General features: G+C 32.9%; 1 protein-coding gene across 1 annotated transcript in view; it reads left to right on the top strand.

Annotated features, from left to right (window-relative positions):
• Positions 1-23,428, top strand: part of SCLT1 (sodium channel and clathrin linker 1) — a 129,672-nt gene that overhangs the window by 49,721 nt on the left and 56,523 nt on the right. Inside the window, exons 10-14 of the mRNA XM_069493251.1 lie at positions 6,214-6,304; positions 10,015-10,106; positions 16,132-16,309; positions 18,127-18,225; positions 21,228-21,299. Coding sequence (XP_069349352.1) covers positions 6,214-6,304; positions 10,015-10,106; positions 16,132-16,309; positions 18,127-18,225; positions 21,228-21,299 — 532 coding nt within the window. The remainder of the gene's footprint in view (positions 1-6,213; positions 6,305-10,014; positions 10,107-16,131; positions 16,310-18,126; positions 18,226-21,227; positions 21,300-23,428) is intronic.

The following is a 23,428-nucleotide window of genomic DNA, read 5'->3' as shown; positions in this document are numbered from 1 at the left end:
GTTATGTATAAACTGCTCTCAGTAGTTATTTTGCAGTTTCTCATAGAGAAACTTTTGGTTCCTTCCTTTTTGCCTTTGATCGTTATTCTGTCTCTCAAAAAATGTATAATTTTCTAAACCTGGTTGAAACTTTCCTTCTCCAGGAAGACTTCACTCATTCATTCCACTGAATTTTTCCTCTTCCATTTTTGCGGGTCTACTCAGTATTTAAACTAAAATTTTCTACTGTTTCTCTTTAGGTGCTTTTTGTTCTATATATTTATTTATAATATATATCCAACTGGGTTATGGAGATGATTACTTTCCAAGTCATGTGTGCTCAGATTTTACATATACCTTGTAAAGCCTTTGAATCAAAGACTTTATTAAAAGGATTTGTTCTGTAAAATTTGGATTCAGTCAAAAGGCTGCATTCAAGGATCCAGAAGGCCACATGTGGCCCCAAGGCTGCAGGTTCCGCACTCCTGGAACCAATATAATCTTTGTAAAAGGATGTACTATAAAGAGTGACTGAAGCATTTGCATAAGGATCTATATTAACTTCTCATCAGAGTGGCATCATCATTGTTTGTTAAAAATAATTGTAGCCAATAAGGAATTGTTTCATCAATAGACATAGATATCTTCATAGAAAGAATTTGTAACTTGTCAATCATTTGATATTTATTGAGAACTTAGAAACGTACATCTGTGCTCTGAGGGTAGGAACACTCTTTAATAAGTATGATGTGATGGCCTCAAAATTGTTTTAATGTGACTGGTTTCATCTCATGCATACTTTTGTGGCTTCAGCAGTCTCTATGAAGAGGAGATCTCATTAAATTTTTCTAGCACAGAGTTCTTGTGGTTATCTCCACCCAATGGCTCAGAGGCACTTGAAACACAACAAGCTGTAAACTAAGCTTATCATCATGTCTCCTACGTATTTTCTCTGTATTTGTACGTATTGCCATCCAGTTCCTGATTCAGAAAACTAAGAGGCATCATAAATTCTTTTCTGTCCCAACTCTGCCTTATAAATGTCTCTGTGATCCTTCAGTTCTCCATCACTATATTGTTATTACCTTTGCTTAGCCCATCTCATTTGAGCTACAGCAGTAACCCCCAAATTAGTTTACCATCCCCCATCTTTCTTTTTCATTTGTCATCAAAATGATCTTTCTAAAATAAAATCTGATCGTGTCACTCCCCTTCAATGGCTAATAAATTTGCCTACAGGATATAATCCAAATTACTTGGCGCATGACATAGAGTCTTCTATGATCTGACCCCTGGCTACTTAGCTCTGTATCTTGTCACTCCTCACCTTAATTTTCTGAACTAATTTTAGTTTCCCAAACACACCATGCTATTTCATAACTCTCTACTTTTGCTCACATTGCTCGGGCTGCCTAAAATGCCCTTCCCTGACAAATACATACTTTCAACTTTCAAAGTTCAGCTCAAAGAGTTAACATCTTCTAGAAATCTTTTTCTGAATCTTTGATTTCTTTCTCCCCAGGTAGTATCAAACACCTTCTTTCTTTGGATCTCAGCTGTATACTGCACGTACATCTGTTATAGCATTTTTAACCCTTTTATTGCACTTACCTGTGTACAAATCCAACTCTCTTCACTGGTCTTTAAGCTCCTAGAAGATATGGGTCATGATTTTGTGATCTTTATCTTGCCATCATCTAGCACAATGCTAGACACGTGGCAGGTGCTCAAAAAATATTAATATTTTTCGAGTCATCAAATTAAATCAATTAAATAATTAAATTGCACTTTATTGGTGAGATAAAGCTAACTAATTTATTTATATGGATTTTCTATTTGTGCCCTTTGTGCTTTGATTTTTCAGGGGCACAATTGTTTTCTTAGACTTTCATTATTTAGAAAAATTATTTTATATTCTTCAGCTATGCAGGAATGTGTGACTACTTAGTAGTTTGATTTCCCAAAAAATGCACCTGAAAAAAATCATTTTGAATATAATTAATAGAAGCTTTGCACAATGAATTAAAATATTTCCAGTGTTTCCTATTATCAACTCAGCCTATAAGCAAGATATGACCTTTTTGTTTGAGACAGTCTTGCTCCGTTGCCCCAGCTAGTGTGCTAGAGTACAGTGGTGTCATCATAGCTCACAGCAACCTCAAACTTTTGGGCTCAAGTGATCCTCCTCCCTCAGCCTCCCAAGTAGCTGGGACTATAGGCACGCGCCACCACACCCGGCTAATTTTTATATTTTTTCTAGAGACGGGGGTCTCACTCTTGCTCACACTGGTCTCAGACTCCTGAGTTCAAGTGATCTTCCTGCCTCTGCCTCTGTCTCCGTCTCCCAGAGTGCTAGGATTACAGACGTTAGCCACCATGCCCGGCCTTTATAGTGACTTTTAAATCGGTTTTTATTACCAATAATCTCAAAGTTTGAAAGGGTAATAGAGGTGTTTAAATATTTTTATGTTTAATGTTCTCTCTGTATTTAAATATGAAATAAAACCTAGGAAATCTTTAAAATGTGATAGTGAAATGATTTATATATACATGGTTTTACAGAAGAACATAAGAGCTGATATGAAAGGAATGCAATTCTTGATATCGCTTTATCATGTTAAATGCTAAAAGATAAATTATGTAAATCACAGTCTATGTATTTCATTATGTTCATTTTTAATCTTGTTTATAATACAAATGAATACTTTTTTCTTTAAAATGTATATGCCAATAATTTTTATATGATATCTTATTTTTAAAAAAAAAAAAACATGTATTTTTGCCAGGTAATAGTTTTATTTTAGCTCAGATAACAGATTTTTCTCAGATGTTTCATGTTCCAATTTGAATAATATTGTGTCTGCTATTATAAAAATGCTATGGAAATCTGGAATTCATGGATCACTAGTTTTGATTCATAGTGTCTCTTGTAAACTATCCCATGTGAGAAATGGCCTTGAGCAGATGTGCTTAGTCATAGAATTGCCAGACAGTTCCTTATGTGTTGGCAACTAGTTTTCTGAGCATAGAAAATAGGTTTTAAGATAAGAAATAGAGTTATGCTGTCATTTTCCCATTTCTTTACACCATTTTACTTCAGTGTTATTTAGTGAGTACTTACAGTCAGCCTTATTTAAAAATGTTATCTTTCCTTTTTAATCTTTAAGGAACAGAAGGAATATTAGACTTTACTTCTAGAACACATTAGTCAAGAGTGGAGCTTTTGCTATAGTTAAGATTATTTGTTCTGGGGGTTTGGCAAGAATAAAATAAATCCATAACACCATTGTTCAGAACTTTGCCTCTAATAGTAGTTTTGTTTCAAAATGTTTTTTTATTGATATTTATAACTTTCTTTAGCAAATACTCCACATTTGTACCTCTGTCCTACTTCTGTGTGGTATAAAGTATAGAGACCATAGCCTCTGAAGTCAGCTCTAGTTTTGTATTCTGGCTCAGTCATTGTCTCAGTCCATTTGGGCTGCTCTTATATAACAAATGCCTTGGATTGGGTAGCTTATAAACAACAGAAATTTATTTCTTCCAATTCTGGAGGTAGGAAGTTCAGGACCAAGACATCGACAGACTTGGTCTCTGATAAGGGCCTGGTTCCTGATTTATAGATGACATCTCTTTGTGTCTCACGTGGTGGAAGGGTCAAACAAAGCTCCTTCAGGCCTCTTTTATAAGGGCACTAATCCCACTTTTAAGGACTCTGCTACTGTGACCTGATCACTTCCCCCAAGGCCCCACCTCCTAATACCATTACATTGGGGGTTATATAAGGATTGCATTAATATGGGATTTCAACATATGAATTGTAAGGGAACACAAACATTGAGACCATAGCATCTGTTTACTGGCTGAGTGACTTGGGCAAGCTGCTTAACTACATGAACTTCAGCTTCCTCATTTCCATAATGGCAATAAAATTACCTTCCTTATAGTGTTGCAATGTAGTATAACTTACTATCTTTGCTCAACTCCATTCTGCTTAAATATCCATCCTATGTAGGTAGGAAGTATAATATTTACAAATCACATGTTAGTAGATTTTGGGGTTAATATTAATGTTGTAATAAATAGATAGTGGATTATTTCTCTCTCTGGATCTGGGAAATCAGCCTTACCTTTGTCGTTGATGCTGTAGTTTCTATGACCAGAGGAAGCATTTCTTTCTTCCTCTTTCTATTACGTTGTATCCTCATTTCTCACCAAATGTGCAATCCCAAATCCTTTCTACTTCTTGTATCTTGTTCCATCAGTTATTCTTTCTGTTTTTAAATATTAGTTTCTTGTTTGCATTGTTCTTTTAAACCTCAAATGTATAGACTTGTCTGATGACTCCTCAAGATTGCTGTATTTTCTGCTCCCCATTCTTTGATATTGCTTAGAAGAAGAATTTGTGTTTACTCCAGTCACTCTTTGGAACTTCTTTCAGTTTGGATTCAGTCCTACCTCTCTGTTCTCCTCAAGATTACTGGTATCTTTTTTGCCTTAAATAAAATCCTGCATTCTCTTTGCTTGTTGATTCTCCTTGATTGATGATTTTTCTTCCTTTCTCGAACATTACTAGGTCTTTTGTGTTTATGTCCTGATTTCTTCTCTGACCTTTGTGGCCATTTCTTCACTTCCTTTGCGTTCCCCATTTCCTTATCCTACCTACTAAAAGTAGACGTTTCTTAAATTTCTAACCATGTTAAACCATTTTTCTCTCTCCTTAGATAATCACATCTACCCTGCCCAACTTAAACTTTCAGCTCAATAAAAATGTTTCCCAAATACATAATCTCTGGCCTCAATCACTTTGTTGAGCTCCATATTTGAATTGCTAGGTCAGTGGTTTTCCAACTTTAGTTTTTAGCCCTTAAAAAAAAAAAAAAAAAGAATTCTTATACAATAACCCCAATATATAAAACTTATAAAAATAGAACTGCTATGATTGAAGTAAGGAGTACAGATCTTTCCCATCTTAGTAACTAATACCATCATCAAATCTAGGACTTTGCTTGATTGCTCTTTTTTTGTTATTAGGACCATTTTTTGGTAGACAATATAGCATAGAGGACTCTGTTTAAATACCGCTTTTATTGCTTACTGTGAATCTTTAGGTATATTGATAAATCTCTATCAACCTCACTCTCCTCAACTTGAGTTTGATATAATAGTATTTAATTCACAGAGTTATTGTAAGTTTTAAGTGATATGATTTCAAAGCATTTATAAAAGTTCCTGACACCTAATAAACTACTTGAGATATTATTAGCTATTATTAGATTCATATTTCCTATTGTAGGAAATTATAAAAAATTTATAACTACATAAGTAATATAATTATAGATACTGTTAAAGAGTCACAAGTAAATGAATTAACATTTACTTGTGAATTTGCATCCAATAATTTCTGTAAGCTTAATAGCACTAATGTGATTTACATTTAAATAGATATATAAAGTGTAATTAAGAAATAAGTAAGGACCAGTTCCTGCACTGAAGTACCTTTCTTCTTAAAATATATGTTCTTTAGATAATCAGTGTTTTATACTCACACTGAGTGCTTAATTAGTATGTTATTTAAAATCTTTTTTCCTATTTAAGAAAGTCATATATTGTTCTAAAATCATTTCCTATGGGAAGTCTAGAAGATATTGAAACTTATTTGATTCTGTTAGAATGTTCAAAAAACTTGTCTTTCTGTGTTTTGCCACTATAGTCTCTGAAGAAAATAAATATTATCATGAGACAAATGTTTTAATTTATTATGTTAAGTGGTTACATAATATAAACCTCTGGTGTTTAAGGAATGATCAATATATTGAAGCTTAGGTTCATTTTCATAGAAATGCCAATCAGCAATATTTCTCTAACTGTATAAATTCAAGAAATGATAGACATAAGTATATTCTTAGTGCACTGGAGCTCTTGTTAGGTAATTTATCATGATGATAAACTTCTTTTTCATGAAATAAATTATTTTGGTATAAAATATAACTTATCCAAATAAAATATTAATGACTCCTACTTTGTATCCTTCCCCATTCAGCTATATTTTTCCCTCTTTACTGTCTTCCACATGAATTTTGTTAGTAATAAAGAAATCTTTCAGAATTTACCCCTCACATCCACTTTTAAGTACACAAGAGTTAGTACTGACTTTACCAAATTTAGATTTCTAATTTTTTGTTCTTTATGGTCTGTGCAAACAATGTTCATTAATTTACTTGCTTTTTTTAGGCAAGCCAAGTCAGATGTGAGAGTCGCCGCAGCAAAAGTGGAAGAGTTAACAAAAGCGGCTGAAGATCTTCAGGGACAGATGCAAAAGAAGGTATTTTCCATTTCTAAGACAATTGGATGCCTCTTGCTTGGTTTTCTATATGTTTTATTGTTTACTTGTTTTGGATTAGGTATTAAAGAGGGTTATTAGAAGATGAATTAATCATTTTATTGCCCCTTGAGTATAAAATATGAAAGCAGGAAGCTAAATTATAATAACGAAAAGAACTTGATAAAAAAAAATTTATTTCCATTCTTTTTAGCCTAATTTAATAAAATATTATAATCATCCCTAAGCACATCATTACTGAAATGCAAATTAATTCAGGATCAAGTTTTGGTTAATTGTTTATTTGTAAATGGAAGAGAAGCACTTAATACTACATTTTATGTTATTTATTAAAATATTTATTGGCATTATATACTCTGGTTCTTTTTGTATGTAACAGAGAAATTTAAGGAAGATGTCAGGGAAGGGTCAGGCTTTAGATTTAGAAGTATCTATTTATTGAACATTCTAGCTCAGGTACTTATTAGCTGTGTAATTTTCTAAGCCTTATTTCCAGATCTGTAAATAGTTGATTATAGATTTCTAATGGTAGATTTGTGAAAGTATTATAAGAACCCTCCCCTAAATAACAATTTTAAAACTTAGATAAGTTTTTTTAAAATACTGGAAAGCACCCAAAACCAGAAAGAAGTAAAAGAGATAAGGATTGTTAGTTTTAGGTTTTCTGACCTGATGGTTCTCTTAACCCCCACACCTATGGCTTCAGAAAACAACAGCTTTATATGAGCTTAAGGTAGCCAAGATCAAAGTTTAGGGCTAGAAAAGCAGTTGGAAATTTAAAGAGGAAATACTGGCAGCAAGAGAAAGAAACACACAAAAAATGAGAGCCAAATTCTGAGTATAAATTCTTACCAAATCCCTGTCTCACAACTAATCTGCATATGGAAGTAGGGGAGGAAACCCAGGGAGCCCAGTGAAGAAGCAGACAAGAGACATGAGAGAAATCTACTCTTGAAAGATACATATGGAACTAGATATTTGTTTGCTACTTTTTATTATTGAGTACATGCCAGAAATATGGTATGTACTCAACTCAAGCAACAGAAAACTGACGGCTTATTGTTTGAAGTATCACAAGATACAGCCCAAAGCTGAAAGAACGGCTGGAAATTACAGGGGAATCTCTGGGAACAAGGAAACCAAAAAAAGTATGAACCCTACCTCTGCCCAAATCTTGACTGGTTCTCAAATTATGTAAGCACAGAGGAATTCCCTCAGACCTAGCTACACATGCAATAGTAGAAAGCAGTAAGAACTAATTGCAGATATCAGTTCCTATATACTGTAGGGGGAGTAGATTTCAAACTTCAAATCCAAGCAAGAAAATTGCCTACTTGAATTTTTTATTTATTTATTTATTTTTTTTGAGACAGAGTCTCACTCTGTTACCCGTGCTAGAGTGCTGTGGCATCAGCCTAGCTCACAGCAACCTCAATCTCCTGGGCTCAAGCGATCCTCCTGCCTCAACCTCCCGAGTAGCTGGGACTACAGGCATGCGCCACCATGCCCGGCTAATTTTTTATTTCTATATATGTTTTTAGCTGTCCAGATCATTTCTTTCTATTTTTAGTAGAGACAGGGTCTCGCTTTTGCTCAGGCTGGTCTCAAACTCCTTACCTCGAGCGATCCTCCTGCCTCGGCCTCCCAGAGTGCTAGGATTACAGGCGTGAGCCACCGCACTCAGCCCTACTTGAATTTTTTAAAAAGCCATAATCCTCTAAAACAGGATCCAGAGTAACTGCAATGTATTATCTACATTATCCAGTTTTTAACCAAAAATTACTAGATAGGAAACAATACTTGTGGGCAGGGGTTGGGAGGAGGCAGTCAATAGAAACCGACTCTCAGTTGACCCAGTTGTTAGATTTACCAGGCAGAAGCTTCAAATCACCTATTATAAACATGTTCAAGGAATTTTTAAAAATATATTTTAAATAGAGTAAAATAAAGTCTTAATAAAGGAAGAGACAGAATTTTAATTGAACTAGAAAATTTTAAGAGAAAGTCTAGAGCTTGAAAGTACAGCAACTGAAATGAAAATTTTGTTAGATGAACTCAGAAATAGGTTGGAAAAGACAGAAGAAATAATCAGTGAACTTGAAAACAGAGCAATAGAAATTGCCCTTTCCAAAGAAAAGAGAGTTTAAAAGACTGAAGAAAAATGAACAGTTTCTCAGAGATCTGTGGAACACTATGAAGCAATCCAACATAAGTGTAGTTAGAATTACAGAAGGGAGGGGGAGGGGAGTAGAAAAAATATTTAAAGAAATAATGCCTGAACACTTCCTCAATTTGGTGGAAAACATTAAGATTCAAGAATCTCAGTGAACCCCAAGTAGGATAAACCCAAAACTACTTTTGGACACATCATGATGATACCAACAACCAATTATAAAGGGAATACTTGAAACTCACAACAAAAAATAACCTAAACAGGAAAACAATAACATTGACTGACTTCACATCAAGAAACTGTAGAAACAGAAAACATTGGAATAATATATTGAAGTGCTAAAAAAAAAAATGCTCACCAAGAATTCTATATCCAGAAACTATATTTCAAAAACGAAGGCAAAATAAAGACATTTTCAAATAAAAAAACAAGAGAATGTGTCCCCAGCAGACCTATATTTCAAAAAATTCTGAAAGAAATTCTTTAGGCTGAAAGGAAATGACACCAGATGGCAACTCAGATATAGGAAGATATTAAAAGCAACAGAAATGATAAATATGAAATAACATATGTACATATTTTTCTTTTAATATCTTTAAAAGACATGATTGCTTACAGCAGAACTTATAACACTGTATTTAATGGATTTGTAAAGTATGCAGATGTAATATACTACAACAATGGCACTAAGTACTGAGATAGTACATGGAAATACACTGTTGAAAGGTTCCAATGTTTTCTCTGAATTAAATATTAACTAAATAAATTGGGATAAATTAAAGATGTAATTTGTACAGCAGTCACTAAAAAATAATTCAAAGAGAGATAGCTAAAAGTAAGAGAGGAATTAAAATGATGTCATTAGACCATGTGCAGTGGTGCATGCCTGTAGTCCCAGCTACTCAGGAGGCTGAGGCAGGAGGATCGCTTGTGCTCAGGAGCTCAAGTCCAGCCTAGGCAACACAGTATGAACCCATCTCTAAAGAAATAAATTTTTTTTAAAAAATGGCATTGTAAAGAATATTTGTCAACACAAAAGAAGGCAGGAAAAGAGAACAAGACTTTTTTTAGAAAGATGATACAAATAAAATCTATTAATATATTTCAAGGCATCACACTATATCAAAGGAGAAAGGCCCTGTGATTACCTTGATAAATAGAGAAATAGTATAACATAGTTAAGAAGCATATTCTAAAGGCAGACTATCTGCATAGAAATCCCTTTCTTGTTTTTTTAGACTTACAGTATAGAAATAGTTTGAATATTGGTAGAAGTCTATGTGCAATAGCAGTCTTGATTGTTGTTTGTCTAATATAGGATTGATGGTGAAGTTCTCCCCCTCTTTTTATTATACATGTGATTTGTTTCCAAAGTCATGTTGCTGCTTTAAACTTATGTATTAGAATTGTAGCAGCATAATAAGTTTATAGCATGAACTGTTTTTCTTTTTTATGCTGTATAATGGTGTATTGAATTTTCACATACTCAAAGTAAGCTTCTAGTTTTTTTATTTTCTAGGAGGAGGATATGGTGTCTGCCCAAGGAAGAGAGGAAGCATCAGATAGGCGCTTACAGCAGTTACAAACTAGTATAAAACAATTAGAAACAAGGTAAATTGTGCAATAAATCTAGCTTTGTCTATATGCTTCAAAATATATTCCACAAGAGAGTTTCAGTTTATGGTATTTACTAGACTATATATTTTATAAATACTAAATCAAAACTATAATCAAAGGTTTAAAATCTGATTTAATAGACATTGTTTATTAAAAATTATATTCAACAGATTGTTACACTTTGAACACATATTCAAAGATAATTTGTTTAATAAGAGTTTAGACCCTTTACTAAGTACATTAATTCATATCATAACTTTGGAAGAGAACAGTTGATCCAAATTTAGTCCAATGCTTTTTTGAAAAGGAATAAAACTTTTGATAATCATGGCTTTTGTGTTAATACTGCAACACAAAGCCTACCTTTATTTTCATTTCTCTTACGGTCACCCTGCAGATTTTGAAGTGAACCTAGTTGATATTCAGAAACCTAAAATCTTTCTTTCTTCTGAAGAGCAGTTAAAATGCCAGGCCCGGTGACTCACACCTGTAATCATAACACTCTGGGGGGCTGAGGTCAGTGCATGATTTGAGGTCAGGAGTTCGGGACCAGCCTGAGCAACATAGCAAGATCCCATGTCTCCAAAAAATAGAAAAATTATAGCCAGGCATGATGGCATGCCTGTAGTCCCAGCTACTTGGGAGGCTGAGGCAGGAGCCAAGGAACTAGAGGTTGCAGTGAGCTGTGATCATGCCACTGTCTTCATGCCTGGGCAACAAAGCAAGACCTTGTCCCCAAAAAGAAAAGTTAACATCACAGTGTCAGAGGAAATTTGATATTACCTCAACCTCTCCACAATACTATACTCCTACAAATAATGCAGTTGTAGTAGATATAAACCATTAAGACAGAACGCAAAGAAAGGAGAAGAATGTTATTTTTTAAAACTCTTTTCTAGGAATCATGAATCATTAACCCTGTAAGAAAGATTAGCTCTAAGAGCTGAATGTTGTAGATTCTTTTTGCAACTTGGACATAATATGACAGGGAAGTCCTGTAATCTGAAGATTGATCCTCAACCCTGTTTGGTCTATCAAGACAAGTTGCTAGTGCATCCTGCTCCCCAGTACTATTCTTTCCTTGTGGTTCTGGGACTTTTATCTCCAATGGCCCTTCAAATCTCTTTTCCAATCAATCACTGCTCTCTGCCCTCATAATTAGGATAAGTGCCATGTTTTTTTCAACAAGAGTATTGCCTTTTGAGTGAGACAGTTCTTAGTTGTTTCAGATTGTGCCAATAATTACAGGACGTTTAGCATCCTTGGCACCAAATACTAAATTCTAATTGCACCTCCTGGCATTGTGACCACCAAAATGTCCCCATGCATCTCAAATGCTAGTACCATCATAGTTGCAATCCATTGAACGTAGGACACTGATATATAAAAATGGTTCCCTCAATCTTTTTTTAATTCTTTTTCTTTGTACAAGCTGAGAAACATGGCTTGAAATTACATTGTGGACTTTATTTTAGGTAGAGAGAATAAATATTTGTCCTTTTCTAAAACTAGGAAGTAATTTTTAACATGATACTAAAAAGATGTCTTGTTTTATAGATCAGATGAATATTCCTGGGTTAGTAATTTCCACATTCTTAAGCTAAAAATTTACTTCCTCTTCCCTACCCCTCTCACAAATTTCACTTTAATGATTGAGTTTTTAAATCATACTTCATAAAATGATTTTAAAAGATTGATGGTATACATCAATATTTCTAATTTTTTATATTTTTATCATAACACTCCTTTAAGTGTTTATATTGGTCCATGTTAATACAAAATATGAAAAACAGACATTTTCCAAGTGCTTTGATGATTTTATATTGTTCTAAAATTAATAATTTATTTAATAAAATCTTTTCATTTGCTGCAATGGCTATAACAAAGGTGACAATAAATATATGCCTGCTCCCCACTTCAACATGCCTTTTTGGTGCTAAGAATTTTATCATTTAAGGTTTAGTATAACCAAAGTGGACAGAGGAAAATAGATTTGACCCTTAAAGGAATCACTAATAATCAGATTTGAGAAGAGAAGAAAAAAAGTGAAATAAAGTTATAATAGTTTTTATTTATTTGTTTTTGGTAATTTTGTTTTAGGCAGGATAAAGAAAGCATATGCAAAGCAAGTTTGAAATTCATATTGCTATGCCTATTGAACAGGAGTAGTGGGAACAGATCTAAGAGAAAATTGAAATATATCCCAGTGTGACTAGAAATGGTTTTTCATGCGTTATCAGTAGAGGAGTCTTTAAGAATCTCTTGAGAAGGACTTCCATATACACAGGTGAAGCATCATTTATTCAGCATGTGTTGAGCACCTGCTGTATACCTGACAGTGTTTTAGGTTCTTGGGCACTAGGGGTGGTCAGTATCTGGTGACTTGTGATTATAGATGACTAAGAAAAGTCCTTAAACTACATTATACTTGTTTAGTTTAATGCAAAGGATGTTCTGAAGTGTGAACATTATTTAAATGTTCACTGTGTTGTTTTGCATTATTATCAGTAGGGAAAATTCACTAATGGATACTATAATTAAAAACAGGGTTTTTAAAAGATAAGTAAAAATTTAGGATGAAGTTGATTGATAAACATCATTTATTTGTATTATATAATCACCCCTGCTGACTTCCATCATTCATATGCTTAAAATCTTAGGGAAAAAGGATTATTCAACAATGTATGTGGGTCTTAGTTGGCTTCCACTATCAACCTGAATTGATGTTTGAGATTTCACACATATTTACAAAAGAATGCATCCAGATTTACATATCATTCTTAATTGGATTCCAAATCACTTTTTTTCTCCTTTCTTCAGCAAATATTCACTTCTTAGGCTGAAGACAATTTAAAAACTAGGCTACCATAGGATGTGTGTATGTGTATGTATTTGAGAGCTTAAAAGGAATTAGTATGAAAGTAATTGAAAAATATAATTTAATTAAAATTTCCTTTCTTTTCAAGATTTAGTCGGGTAGTTTAAGAACTCTTTAGTGCTATGAAAGACCAAATGTACCAGTTTAGGATATGATTTTATTCAGGGTATTGCAGTAGGGAGAATGTTCATTAATGAGAAACATTTCAAAGAAAAGGAAGGGGCCTGAGGTTTTATATAGGCAGATAAACAAGTGAGGTGTGTAAGAGTCTTATGGGAGTCATGAGGAAGTATGGAGGCACATCTTACCTTGTAATATGCAAGGGCAGCGTTGTTTTTTTGCTGTTAGCTCTTTTCTGGGACACAAAAGGATGGGGGGAGGGGTTGGCGAACAAGCAGGGTGGGGGGGAATTTTTAGCCTTCCCTGTTTTCCTGGGAGCAAGGACTCAGGTAAAGTCCAATATTTTCAAAATAAAGGAAAAACAAAAGCCAAGTACTACAGGTGTAATATACCACTAATGTCTATTCTCAAGGTTCGAGGCTTATGTTTGGGTGAACCACTGGCTTAGTACCACAAGTTAGAAATGGATGGGAACAAAACAGTGATTCATAATGAATGTACAGACTATTCCAATAACATAATGACAGAGTAAATATTCTGGAAAAACCCTCTTCATGTAAATATCTTGTTGATAAATTACAATAAGCATATTTTTATAAGTTGAGCATTTAATGTAAAGGAAATTCCCAAGGGTACAAACAAAAAAAAAACAGAGAGCAAAAACCAGAGTGGTAAATAAACAAGCAAGTCAGAGCTGGGCCTGTATATTGTGGCAGGAAGCTAAACCTCCTCCAGCCTGCCTAGGGCTGGAACCCTTGAAATAACTACACCCTCACTCAAAGGCTAAAATAGGAAAAATATCTCTTAACAAGGACAGCCAACAAGGAAAATTATTTCCACCGTGTTTCCAAACGGAAAAAACAAACCACAATAACCATTGTAGTCTTCTCTGAGAACGTGTAACCATAGCCCTGCCCTCATATGAGCTTGGAGTTCAAATTTATACTACTTGTTCATTTGGACTCCTCAGGCCAAAAAACTAAAGTAGCAGTAGGTTGGTAGCAAGTCCTGATGCATGGAAGAAGCAAAATTAAATCTTTAGGTGGAAATATTTTTCAATTTAAGCCCCTCAGGATTCCCACAGATTAAATTTAGGGAGATATGAACTTAATCAAAAATTACCAAATGCATGAGAAATAAGCCACTTGACTGGCAGGAGGAGTGTTTGGATGTGGATAGCAGGAGAGGTGGTGGATAGAATACTGCTGCTTCTATTAAATATCATTTAGAGGCCTGGCGCGGTGGCTCATGCCTGTAATCCTAGCACTCTGGGAGGCCGAGGTGGACGGATCCTTTGAGCTCAGGACTTCGAGACCAGCCTGAGCAAGAGCGAGACCACATGCATCTCTACTAAAAAAAAAAATAGAAAGAAATTAACTGGACAACTAAAAATATATATAAAAAAAAAAATTAGCCGGGCATGGTGGCACATGCCTGTAGTCCCAGCTACTCGGGAGGCTGAGGCAGTAGAATTGCTTGAACCCAATAATTAGAGGTTGCTGTGAGCTAGGCTGAGGCCACAGCAATCTAGCCTGGGCAACAGAGTGAGAGTCTGTCTCAAATAAATAAATAAATAATAAATAAATATCATTTAGGAAAAAAATGTCTAAAAATAACAAAGAAAAGTATGACATATATCTTACCAGAACATATCAGAATAGGTTTTAAAGCCACTATAAACAAATTAATATGAGTTGAGCATAGAATTGACATAGATCAATGAAACATGATAATCCATAAGTAAATCATGATATTTGCTATTTTAGGGATGATAACAGGAGTATTTCAATTTGTTAGCTACTAGTGATACTCATACAACTGGCCATCAGTCTGGAACTTATGTTGAACTCCTCTCTTATACCATATTCAGAAGTAAATTCCAGATGGATTAAAGATTTAAAGGTAAAAAAATAAAATAAAATCATAGCGGTCTTTTGAGGAAATCTAGGATATTACATTAATAATCTATGGATGAGAGAGACCATCTTTATAAAAACTGAAATCTCTAAAGTTGAAAAAAAAGGTCAAATTTAGCTGGATCAAATTTTTAGTGTGGTAAAGATTCCCTAAATAGAGTCAATAGGCAAAAACAACAAAAAAGTAGATTTGGAAAAAATATTTGCAGTATAAAGGACAGACTGAGGGTTAATGTTTGTAATATTTAGAGTTTTTGTAAAGGATGAGTAAACAACTCATCAGAAAATGCGCTAGAGGAGATGAAAAAGAAACTGAAAGAGCAAAATCCATGTAAGAGTTTATGCTTAAACTCTTGAGTAGTCAAGGAAATACAGATTAACAATGAAATGAGGTTACATCCATCAGACTAGGAAAGGAAAGAGCTTTTGGGTGTATTGCTTGATGGGATTTCTACGAGATACTATAGAACGAAAAAACCAAGTACAGAAAAGGATTTATACTATGATTTAATTTTTATAACACATAAAAAATATTTTAAAACCTCCTATGGATAGATGTATATATACTATGTATGTGAATGTATTTGTATATGTTTGTGTGTATATGTATATATGTGATTATAGGAACATGGATAAAGATATTTAAAGATATACATTATTATATCCAAGTTAACATGGTTTGCCTGGGTAGAGAGTAGGAAAGGGGAGCCAACAAAAAAAGAAAGAAAGACCATATAAATATATAGACCAACTCATTCCTTTTTTTTTGCTTATAACATTTATAACATTTGCTTATAACATTATCATGTAACTATATAATATAGTGTGATACCATAGCAAGTGTAACATTATTAGAGTCAGAATATCCAGGCTTAGTCTCAAATGCTCAACCTCTCTGGGTAAGTCTGTTCTTTAAAATGGAGATAATAAAAGTTAACTTTACAGAACTGTAGTGAGGACCAAATGAGAAAATACATGTGAAGGTTACTTGTCCTATATAATACCTGTAAAATACCTGTCCTATAATAGTTGCTCAGTAAATCTCTTATTTTTCTCCTTCCCTTTAAAACTATTTAACTTTCACAATGGGATGATTAATTTTTAGATTATGTGTGGTAATCCAGGAAGCCAACCAATTAAGAACAGAAAAAAACAATCTGGAAAAACAGACTAGAGACCTACAAGCAAAGTGCAATGAATTAGAAAATGAGAAATATGAGGCTATTATAAGAGCCAGAAATAGCATGCAACTCTTAGAAGAAGCTAACCTTCAAAAAAATCAGGTAAGAAATCTAGTAAACATGTTTAAAAATTAAATGCTGAACATTCCCCCATATAACCTAATGGTGAGGGAATCGATAACTGTAGAATAAATGCATAAAAATGAAATTGCTACTCTATTACTAGACATACTATATTCTTGCATGGTAAAACTAAATAATATAAAATATCAATCCTCTTCCAAAACTAATATATAAACATCAGACTTTTCTTATATTCCCAATCCCTGTATAATTAATCTTCATCCCCTATAGTCTCATACTTTTTAAAAATCTGTTACAGTATTTTACACAGTAGACTCTATATTTTATTCAACTGAATCAAATGAAACTTACATCTTTATTTCCCCTTCATCACCTACACAATTATTCTAATATAGCAGAAGTTTAAATGATTTTAAAGATTTATTAACTGGAGTATTAATGTCACTGGTTTTTGTTTTTTTTTTAAGCCTTTTTTAAAGCATGAATATGATGTTGTTTTGTTTTGTTTTGGCCCTCTAACAATTGCGATTCCTACACTATCTCATACCATATTTTTTGTTTTATATCACTTCCATATGAATGGTATATAGTCTATAGAAGTCACAAAGTAGATTTGTTTTTAATGTTGTTGCCTCTCTTACATAGAGCTCATTAATTCATTATTTCATTTATCAACAATTATTGAATACCTCGTATATGTACACTACTATTCTGGGAATGTGAGGTATACAAAGGAAAGGAAATACTTTGTTTCATTTATGTTTCCTTTTTTTTTTTTTTTTTTTTACATGGTAGAGGGTTTTCCAAGAAAGCTACTAAAAACAGAACATGCTGTAAGTTGTATATTAAGAAGCTAATAAGAAATAAAAAAGAAATAATTATCTAAATTCAAACTATGGGAATGCAAAGATGCTTTTATCATGCCTTTCAGCTCATAATCCCATTTGTGATCACAGTACTGTCTTTTTAGAATAGTTAAAAGGCACACAATAGACAAAATATAATTGAGAATTGTCCTAAACATCTTAAGTTAGCTAGAAAAGTGAAGTACGGGGCAAAATTCTTTATCTCCACCCTCTGAAGCCTAGTTGTACAAGTATTCCTAACATCAAGTCATTAAAAACAAATACTTTGTATAGAGTGCAATGGACAGCCTATCCCCAAATCTTCTCACTCAAGTCCTAAGTTAACAGACCCTCACAAAGCACAGAGGCTGTCTATGGCTACAACATTAAGCTCCCCCTTGACTCATGCTTAATTGCTGGAAGGTTCTTTTTTTTAGTTGCTTCTTCCAAGTCCAGGGTTCCCTCAACCGATCACACAAATAGGCAGGAACCACAGCCTAACATAGTCTCCCTTTCTTCTTTGTCCCATTCTCCCTCTCAAGGTTGTTACATCAGAACAGCTGTTACTTCTCACTAGCTTACTTATTTAAGCTGGAGGAAATTTATTTAAAAAATAATTTAGCCAGGTGAAGTGGCACCACTTGTAATCCCTGTACTTTGGGAGGCTGAGGTGGGAGGATTGCTTGAGGCCAGGACTTCTAGACCAGCCTAGGCAACACAGCGAGACCCTATCTCTACAGAAAAGTTTAAAAATTTTAAAAATTAGCCAGGCATGGTGATGCATGCCTGTAGTCTTAGCTACTTGGAAGGTTGGAGCAGGAGGATGGCTTGAGCCTAGGAGTTTGAGGGCTATGATTGTGCCACTGCACTCCAACCTGGGCAACAGAGTAAAACCTTGTCTCTAAAAAAAAAAAGTGACTAGTGAATTATTTTTACCCATTATTATCTTTACTAATGTGATCTATAACATTAAATGATTCTTTCCTGAAGGCTCTGCTTGAGGAGAAGCAAAAAGAAGAACATATAAAGAAGATGAAAGAAACAGTTTCTCAGATTTTACAAGACGCTGCCGTAAGAACCAGGAAAGAAGTAAGAGGTTTTATAATTATATTTAAAAATCAGAATTTAAGTAACAACTAAAGACTAAATACCACTTAAATACTTTAAAATTAAAATACTTGCCTATATATTCATAAAGACTTATGTTGACTATATGTGAAATTATTAACATAAATGATTAAATAAAAACTAAGGCTTCCTTTCCTTTAAAATGAGCTCCTATAGGACAGTGGAATGTACTGTATAGTCTTCTACTGGATCAAATAAAGATGTTTCTTTCTTTCTTTCTTATATTTTTCTGTGGGCAATATTATTTCTCCCCTAGGTGGACTGCAGTTTTAAACTGGTTTTTAAAAGCTTCATTAGTTAAAAAAAGAATAAAGTTAACATGTTTGCTTTCTCCCAAGCAACTAAGTAGTAGTTTTCATTTCTAAAAAGCCACTGTATAACATTTCTTCCTGTAAAAAGTATTTCTTAGGAATCTATTACTTTGTCACTATCTGGCTGAAATTAGGTAACTTCTCAATATAAAATTTTTAGTTTGAGGCAGAATCCAAAGTAAAGCCTGGGCTTTTTTATTCTTAATCTATATCCTTTCTGCAGGAACCCTGTCCTGTTCCTGAGGGTGAGAGTACTTATAACTTTGGACCATCGCCTAAAATATTCTTGATGACATATTTTTAAAATAAATATTAATAAATTTTATGTCTTTTAATGATTAAACAATTTTATCAAAGTATTCATGGTGTGAGCATTCCTCCAATTGTATTTTCTAATCCTAAAATAAATTTTCATTGATTTTAAGGTTGAGGGAGGTTGTCATTTGCATGAAGCTTTAAATAATCTCAGTGTAATTTTTCAAGTGTTGTGATCTCTATGTTCATTCCAAACATCTCTATAAAATATTCACATGCCTCCCAAAATCGAGTTATCTCCCTATCTAAATACGTAGTCCTATCAGGCATCTGAAGCTCAATGTGTCTGAAACTGAGTTTTCTCTCGTACTCCCACATCTTCCCTCCCTCATGTGTTCTTGTTGATTTCCTTGTACCCAGCCTTTCCCTGCTATTACGACTATTCATTCAAGAATATTTATTGAGCACTTTCTATGTGTCAATCATTTTGCTGGGTCTCTGCCTTCTGTGTGTTCCCTACTGTTGCCAAGCTGGTTTTTTAAGTAAACTTTTTTTTTATTATTAAAAATAATACATGCTCATTGTAAAAAGAAATGGAAAATATATAAAAGTATATAAAAAATTAAAATCACAAATCCAATACCCAGAGAGAACCACTATTTTTAGCTTTGTCATTTGAAGTTTCATCTAATCTCAAAGTATACATGGCATATCCTTTCAATATGTAGAATTAACTTGTTCAATTGAGAATAACTCTATAGGTATCGATTTTTATTGACTAAACTAAATATGATGAATATATTATCACATTCCTGTTCTGGCTGTAAAATTGAACAAAAATATAATAGTAGCTTATTTCTTTAAAACATGAAAACAGCTTATTTCTCAGATATCTAGCAAATAAATAAAGTTTGTGGAAAAAACATGTTTACTTTTGATTGTAAGTTATGACTAGTGCCATCATTGGATTTTTCTGTTCCTATTTCTTATTAATTTACCTTACTATTTGGTTTACAAGTATCCTTACTATTTATTAAATTATAGAAGAAAATGTTCATATAAAGGAATTGAGGTTAGGGAAAGAGAGGGATATGAGTACCTAGACAGACCATATCTAACACATATTAATTCACAATAAATGCTACCTGTGATTATTACTGACCCATAAACAGAATAGAATGATCCTTAATATAATTTTACATAGGAAAGGTCTACATCAAATTATAACCTAAAATAGAGCTAAAATGGACCCACACATATGTTTGGCAGGCCTTCAAAAAGAGAACTCATATTAATTAACCAAATAAAGTAAATGGCAGTGTTGTAAACATTCTAAAGAAGGTTCACATCATGTTTTAGAAATAGTCCATTTCATAAGATACTAGAAAATTCCCAAAGACCTTTGGATCATAAAAGTTTACTGATGATATACCATTGGCATCAATTTTCTTCACAGTCCTCTTAAAAAACATAAATAGTTACTAGAAAAAATTATTGTCCTTGGAGCCATCTTATTGAGATGTGACTCATTCTTTAAAATACCTAAATTGTACTGTTTCCAAAGATATTTAAATGTTAATTCAAATAAGCATTTTCTTAAAAAGTAATTTACTTAGTACTGGGATGTTATTAATATGTGCATTATAAAAATTTTCTTGTGTTTATAAAACAAAAGTGCCTTAAAAGTTATTAATTACATTTTCAGCTTGTAATTCTGGTTTTCTCTTGACTTGCTTTATGGCAGCAGTTCTCAGAATGTTCAGGGAGTCCACAAGATCACACCTACTTTTATAATTATAGTAAGACATTGTTTGCATTTTTCACTCACATGTTCTCACAAGTGTGCAGTGTTGTTTTCCATAGGCTGCCTGAAATGCAACAACACAACAGGTTGAATACAGAAGCAGGTATGAGAATCTAGCTGTCTTCTATTCAGCCAGACATTAAGGAGATTTGCAAAAGTATAAAATAATGCCACTCTTCTCAAAAATTTTTAGTTTTGTAGAATATATTTATTTCTCATAAAAATATTTATATTAACAGGTAATGATTTTTTAAAGGGATTAGTAAGTAAATGTTTTTAAATTTTATCAGTTTTCATTTCTAATATGATAAAAATTGATAGAAAAAACTCACTATAAATAAAAGCTCTTTATTTTTATAATGTAAAAGGATCCTGGGAACAAAAAGTTGGACAACTATTCTTTTAAATATACCATCCTATTTGCTCTCCTTCCACTCTCATGACAAATTCTTGGCTCTTTAATAAATTGTGTACTTATTTATCTTTTATGCCCTAAAAGTTATTTTTATCAAAATTATTATCCTAAATATTTTTATCAGATATTAATCATTTTATTCTACACCTAAATGTTGTCTAAATGTCTTAATTTACAGATCACAAACACAAAAAAGCAATATAATATACAGATTTCTCGATTATCAGAAGAACTTTCAGCCCTTCAAATGGTATGTCAGAAGACTATATTGATATTTTTGTCCAAATATTACTTATTTTAAAGGTTAAGATATGTATTATTGGGCATTCATTCATTCAAAAGATACTTGTTAAATCAGGACCTAGGCTCAGTGCTAGGAAAAAAGTGAAAATACAGATGGACGTGTTTTCTGCTGTCTTGTAGCTTATGGTATAGCAGGAAAGATAGATGGCATTTGTCACATTTTACTGTAATCACCTGTCTTTGATAGAGAACACACAGGGTGCTATTTGAAGCACCCTGCCTCAACTCCTACCATATGCTGAGTTCATCTTGGAGAGCAGAGCAAAAGAGAGAAAGTATATATGACAATGGGAAGAAAGAAACACAGGAAAGCTTCCCAAAAGAAATGAGTACTAAAAGATGAATAATAGGCAAAGAGGGGAGAGGAAAGGTGTACTTGTGTGACTAGAGAGGGGATTAGAAATAGAAATATAACTTGAAGATTTAATGTAATGAAATTTAATAACCTTGCTTGCAGGAAAATGAAAGTACAGAAATGTCTAAGAATTGAAAAAATATTCACAATTTCATAAACTGTCATTTTTTCTGAATCCCTATATTACTTTTAATCTCTATTACAAAATTAGGCAATGAATTATGTCTTATAATAAATATTATGCATCAGTGTATTTTGATCATATACACACACAATCATGAAAATCTTATTTCTCCAATTAGATAGTAAGCATCTCAAAGTAGAAGAATCTTATGCCTTCCTTTATTTTCCCCATTGCCTAGTACAGTGTTTTGCACAGTATAAATATAAATAAATATTTATTAACCGAATATTTAAACACTTTGAAAGAAGGATCACATCTTTTCCACATTCTACAAACTCTGTAGTGTATATCATGGGACCTTTATAATTATGTATAGGTCTTGAATGTAGAACAAATAACAGTGTTATTTTTTATTTGTTTATTTAATGTCACTTTTTTTAATGATGTAGGAACATTTAGTAAAATTAATGGAATGCAGTGTGGCAAATTAGTCATGTGTAATTGTTGTTATACAGTTTTGCTTCCTTTTCTATCACCCTATTATTTTGCTTTCATGGGCTGATTAGCTTTCAAAAGATTCATGTCTTTGTGGAAGAAGAAGAGTAACAGTGCCCTACCCTAGTCCAAGATCATTTAACGGATCGTAAACTCTGCAAGGGCAAGAACGTTTGTTCTTTCTGTTTTCTCAAAGGAACAATGACTGGCTAAGACCTGCAGGGATTTTTCAAATAATTGTTAGCTGTGTAACAACCAGACCTATATTAAATTCACTGTAGAGTAAAATAAAATGACAATTTCAGTTTATTACAAAAAAGTTTATGCTTTTTATTAATATTAAAACAATTCTACTTCATAGCTAAGTGATTTTTCTAAAGATATGAAATATTATGTCATATTGATTCTATAGGAAAAACTGTACTATCTACTTGAAAAGTATTTGAAATATAAAATGTTAGAAATATATTCAAAGGAAAACATTCAGCTACTTTAAAAAGCAGATTTTCTCAGAAAATCTAGGCTGCAGTTTGAAGCATAATAACCTGATGCCTGCTACTGTTTTCTATTATTAAGTAGCAATTTTACTAAATACTATTACTATACTATAGTATATATATAATATACTATATTACTATACTATCTAGTGATGCTATTACTTATATTATTAAGTCCAGGAAGGAATTTAAACATACTTTAACCTAAAATTAAGTTATGCATGCAGAAAAGAGAAAAATTTGTATTTTAGGTTAGTGTGCAGATTTTTTAATGGATTAAGAAAAGGCCAGAACCCGCGTATTCCAAGCCACATACCTCCCTTTGGAGGCCAACACATACCTAACAGCCTCTGTTTTCTCTTGCAAAGTAGTTTCTCTTGAGAATACTCAAGGTTTTATTCTCCCACAAAGCAGATTGCTGTTAATCTATAGCAAATAAGGAAAAAGATGAATTATAAAATGCCTAAATTTATAGAAGTGAAATGAAATGTTCATTATGATCTTTTCTTTGATCCATGAATTTTTTGGATTTCTGTTTTTTAATTTCTAAATACGTGGGGATGTAGACTATCTTTTTATTGTTGATTTCTAATTTGGTTATATAG

This window comes from Eulemur rufifrons, chromosome 18, assembly GCF_041146395.1.
Source record: "Eulemur rufifrons isolate Redbay chromosome 18, OSU_ERuf_1, whole genome shotgun sequence".
In the NCBI taxonomy this organism is placed as follows: domain Eukaryota; kingdom Metazoa; phylum Chordata; class Mammalia; order Primates; family Lemuridae; genus Eulemur; species Eulemur rufifrons.
This window is presented reverse-complemented; position numbering and strand designations above follow the sequence as displayed.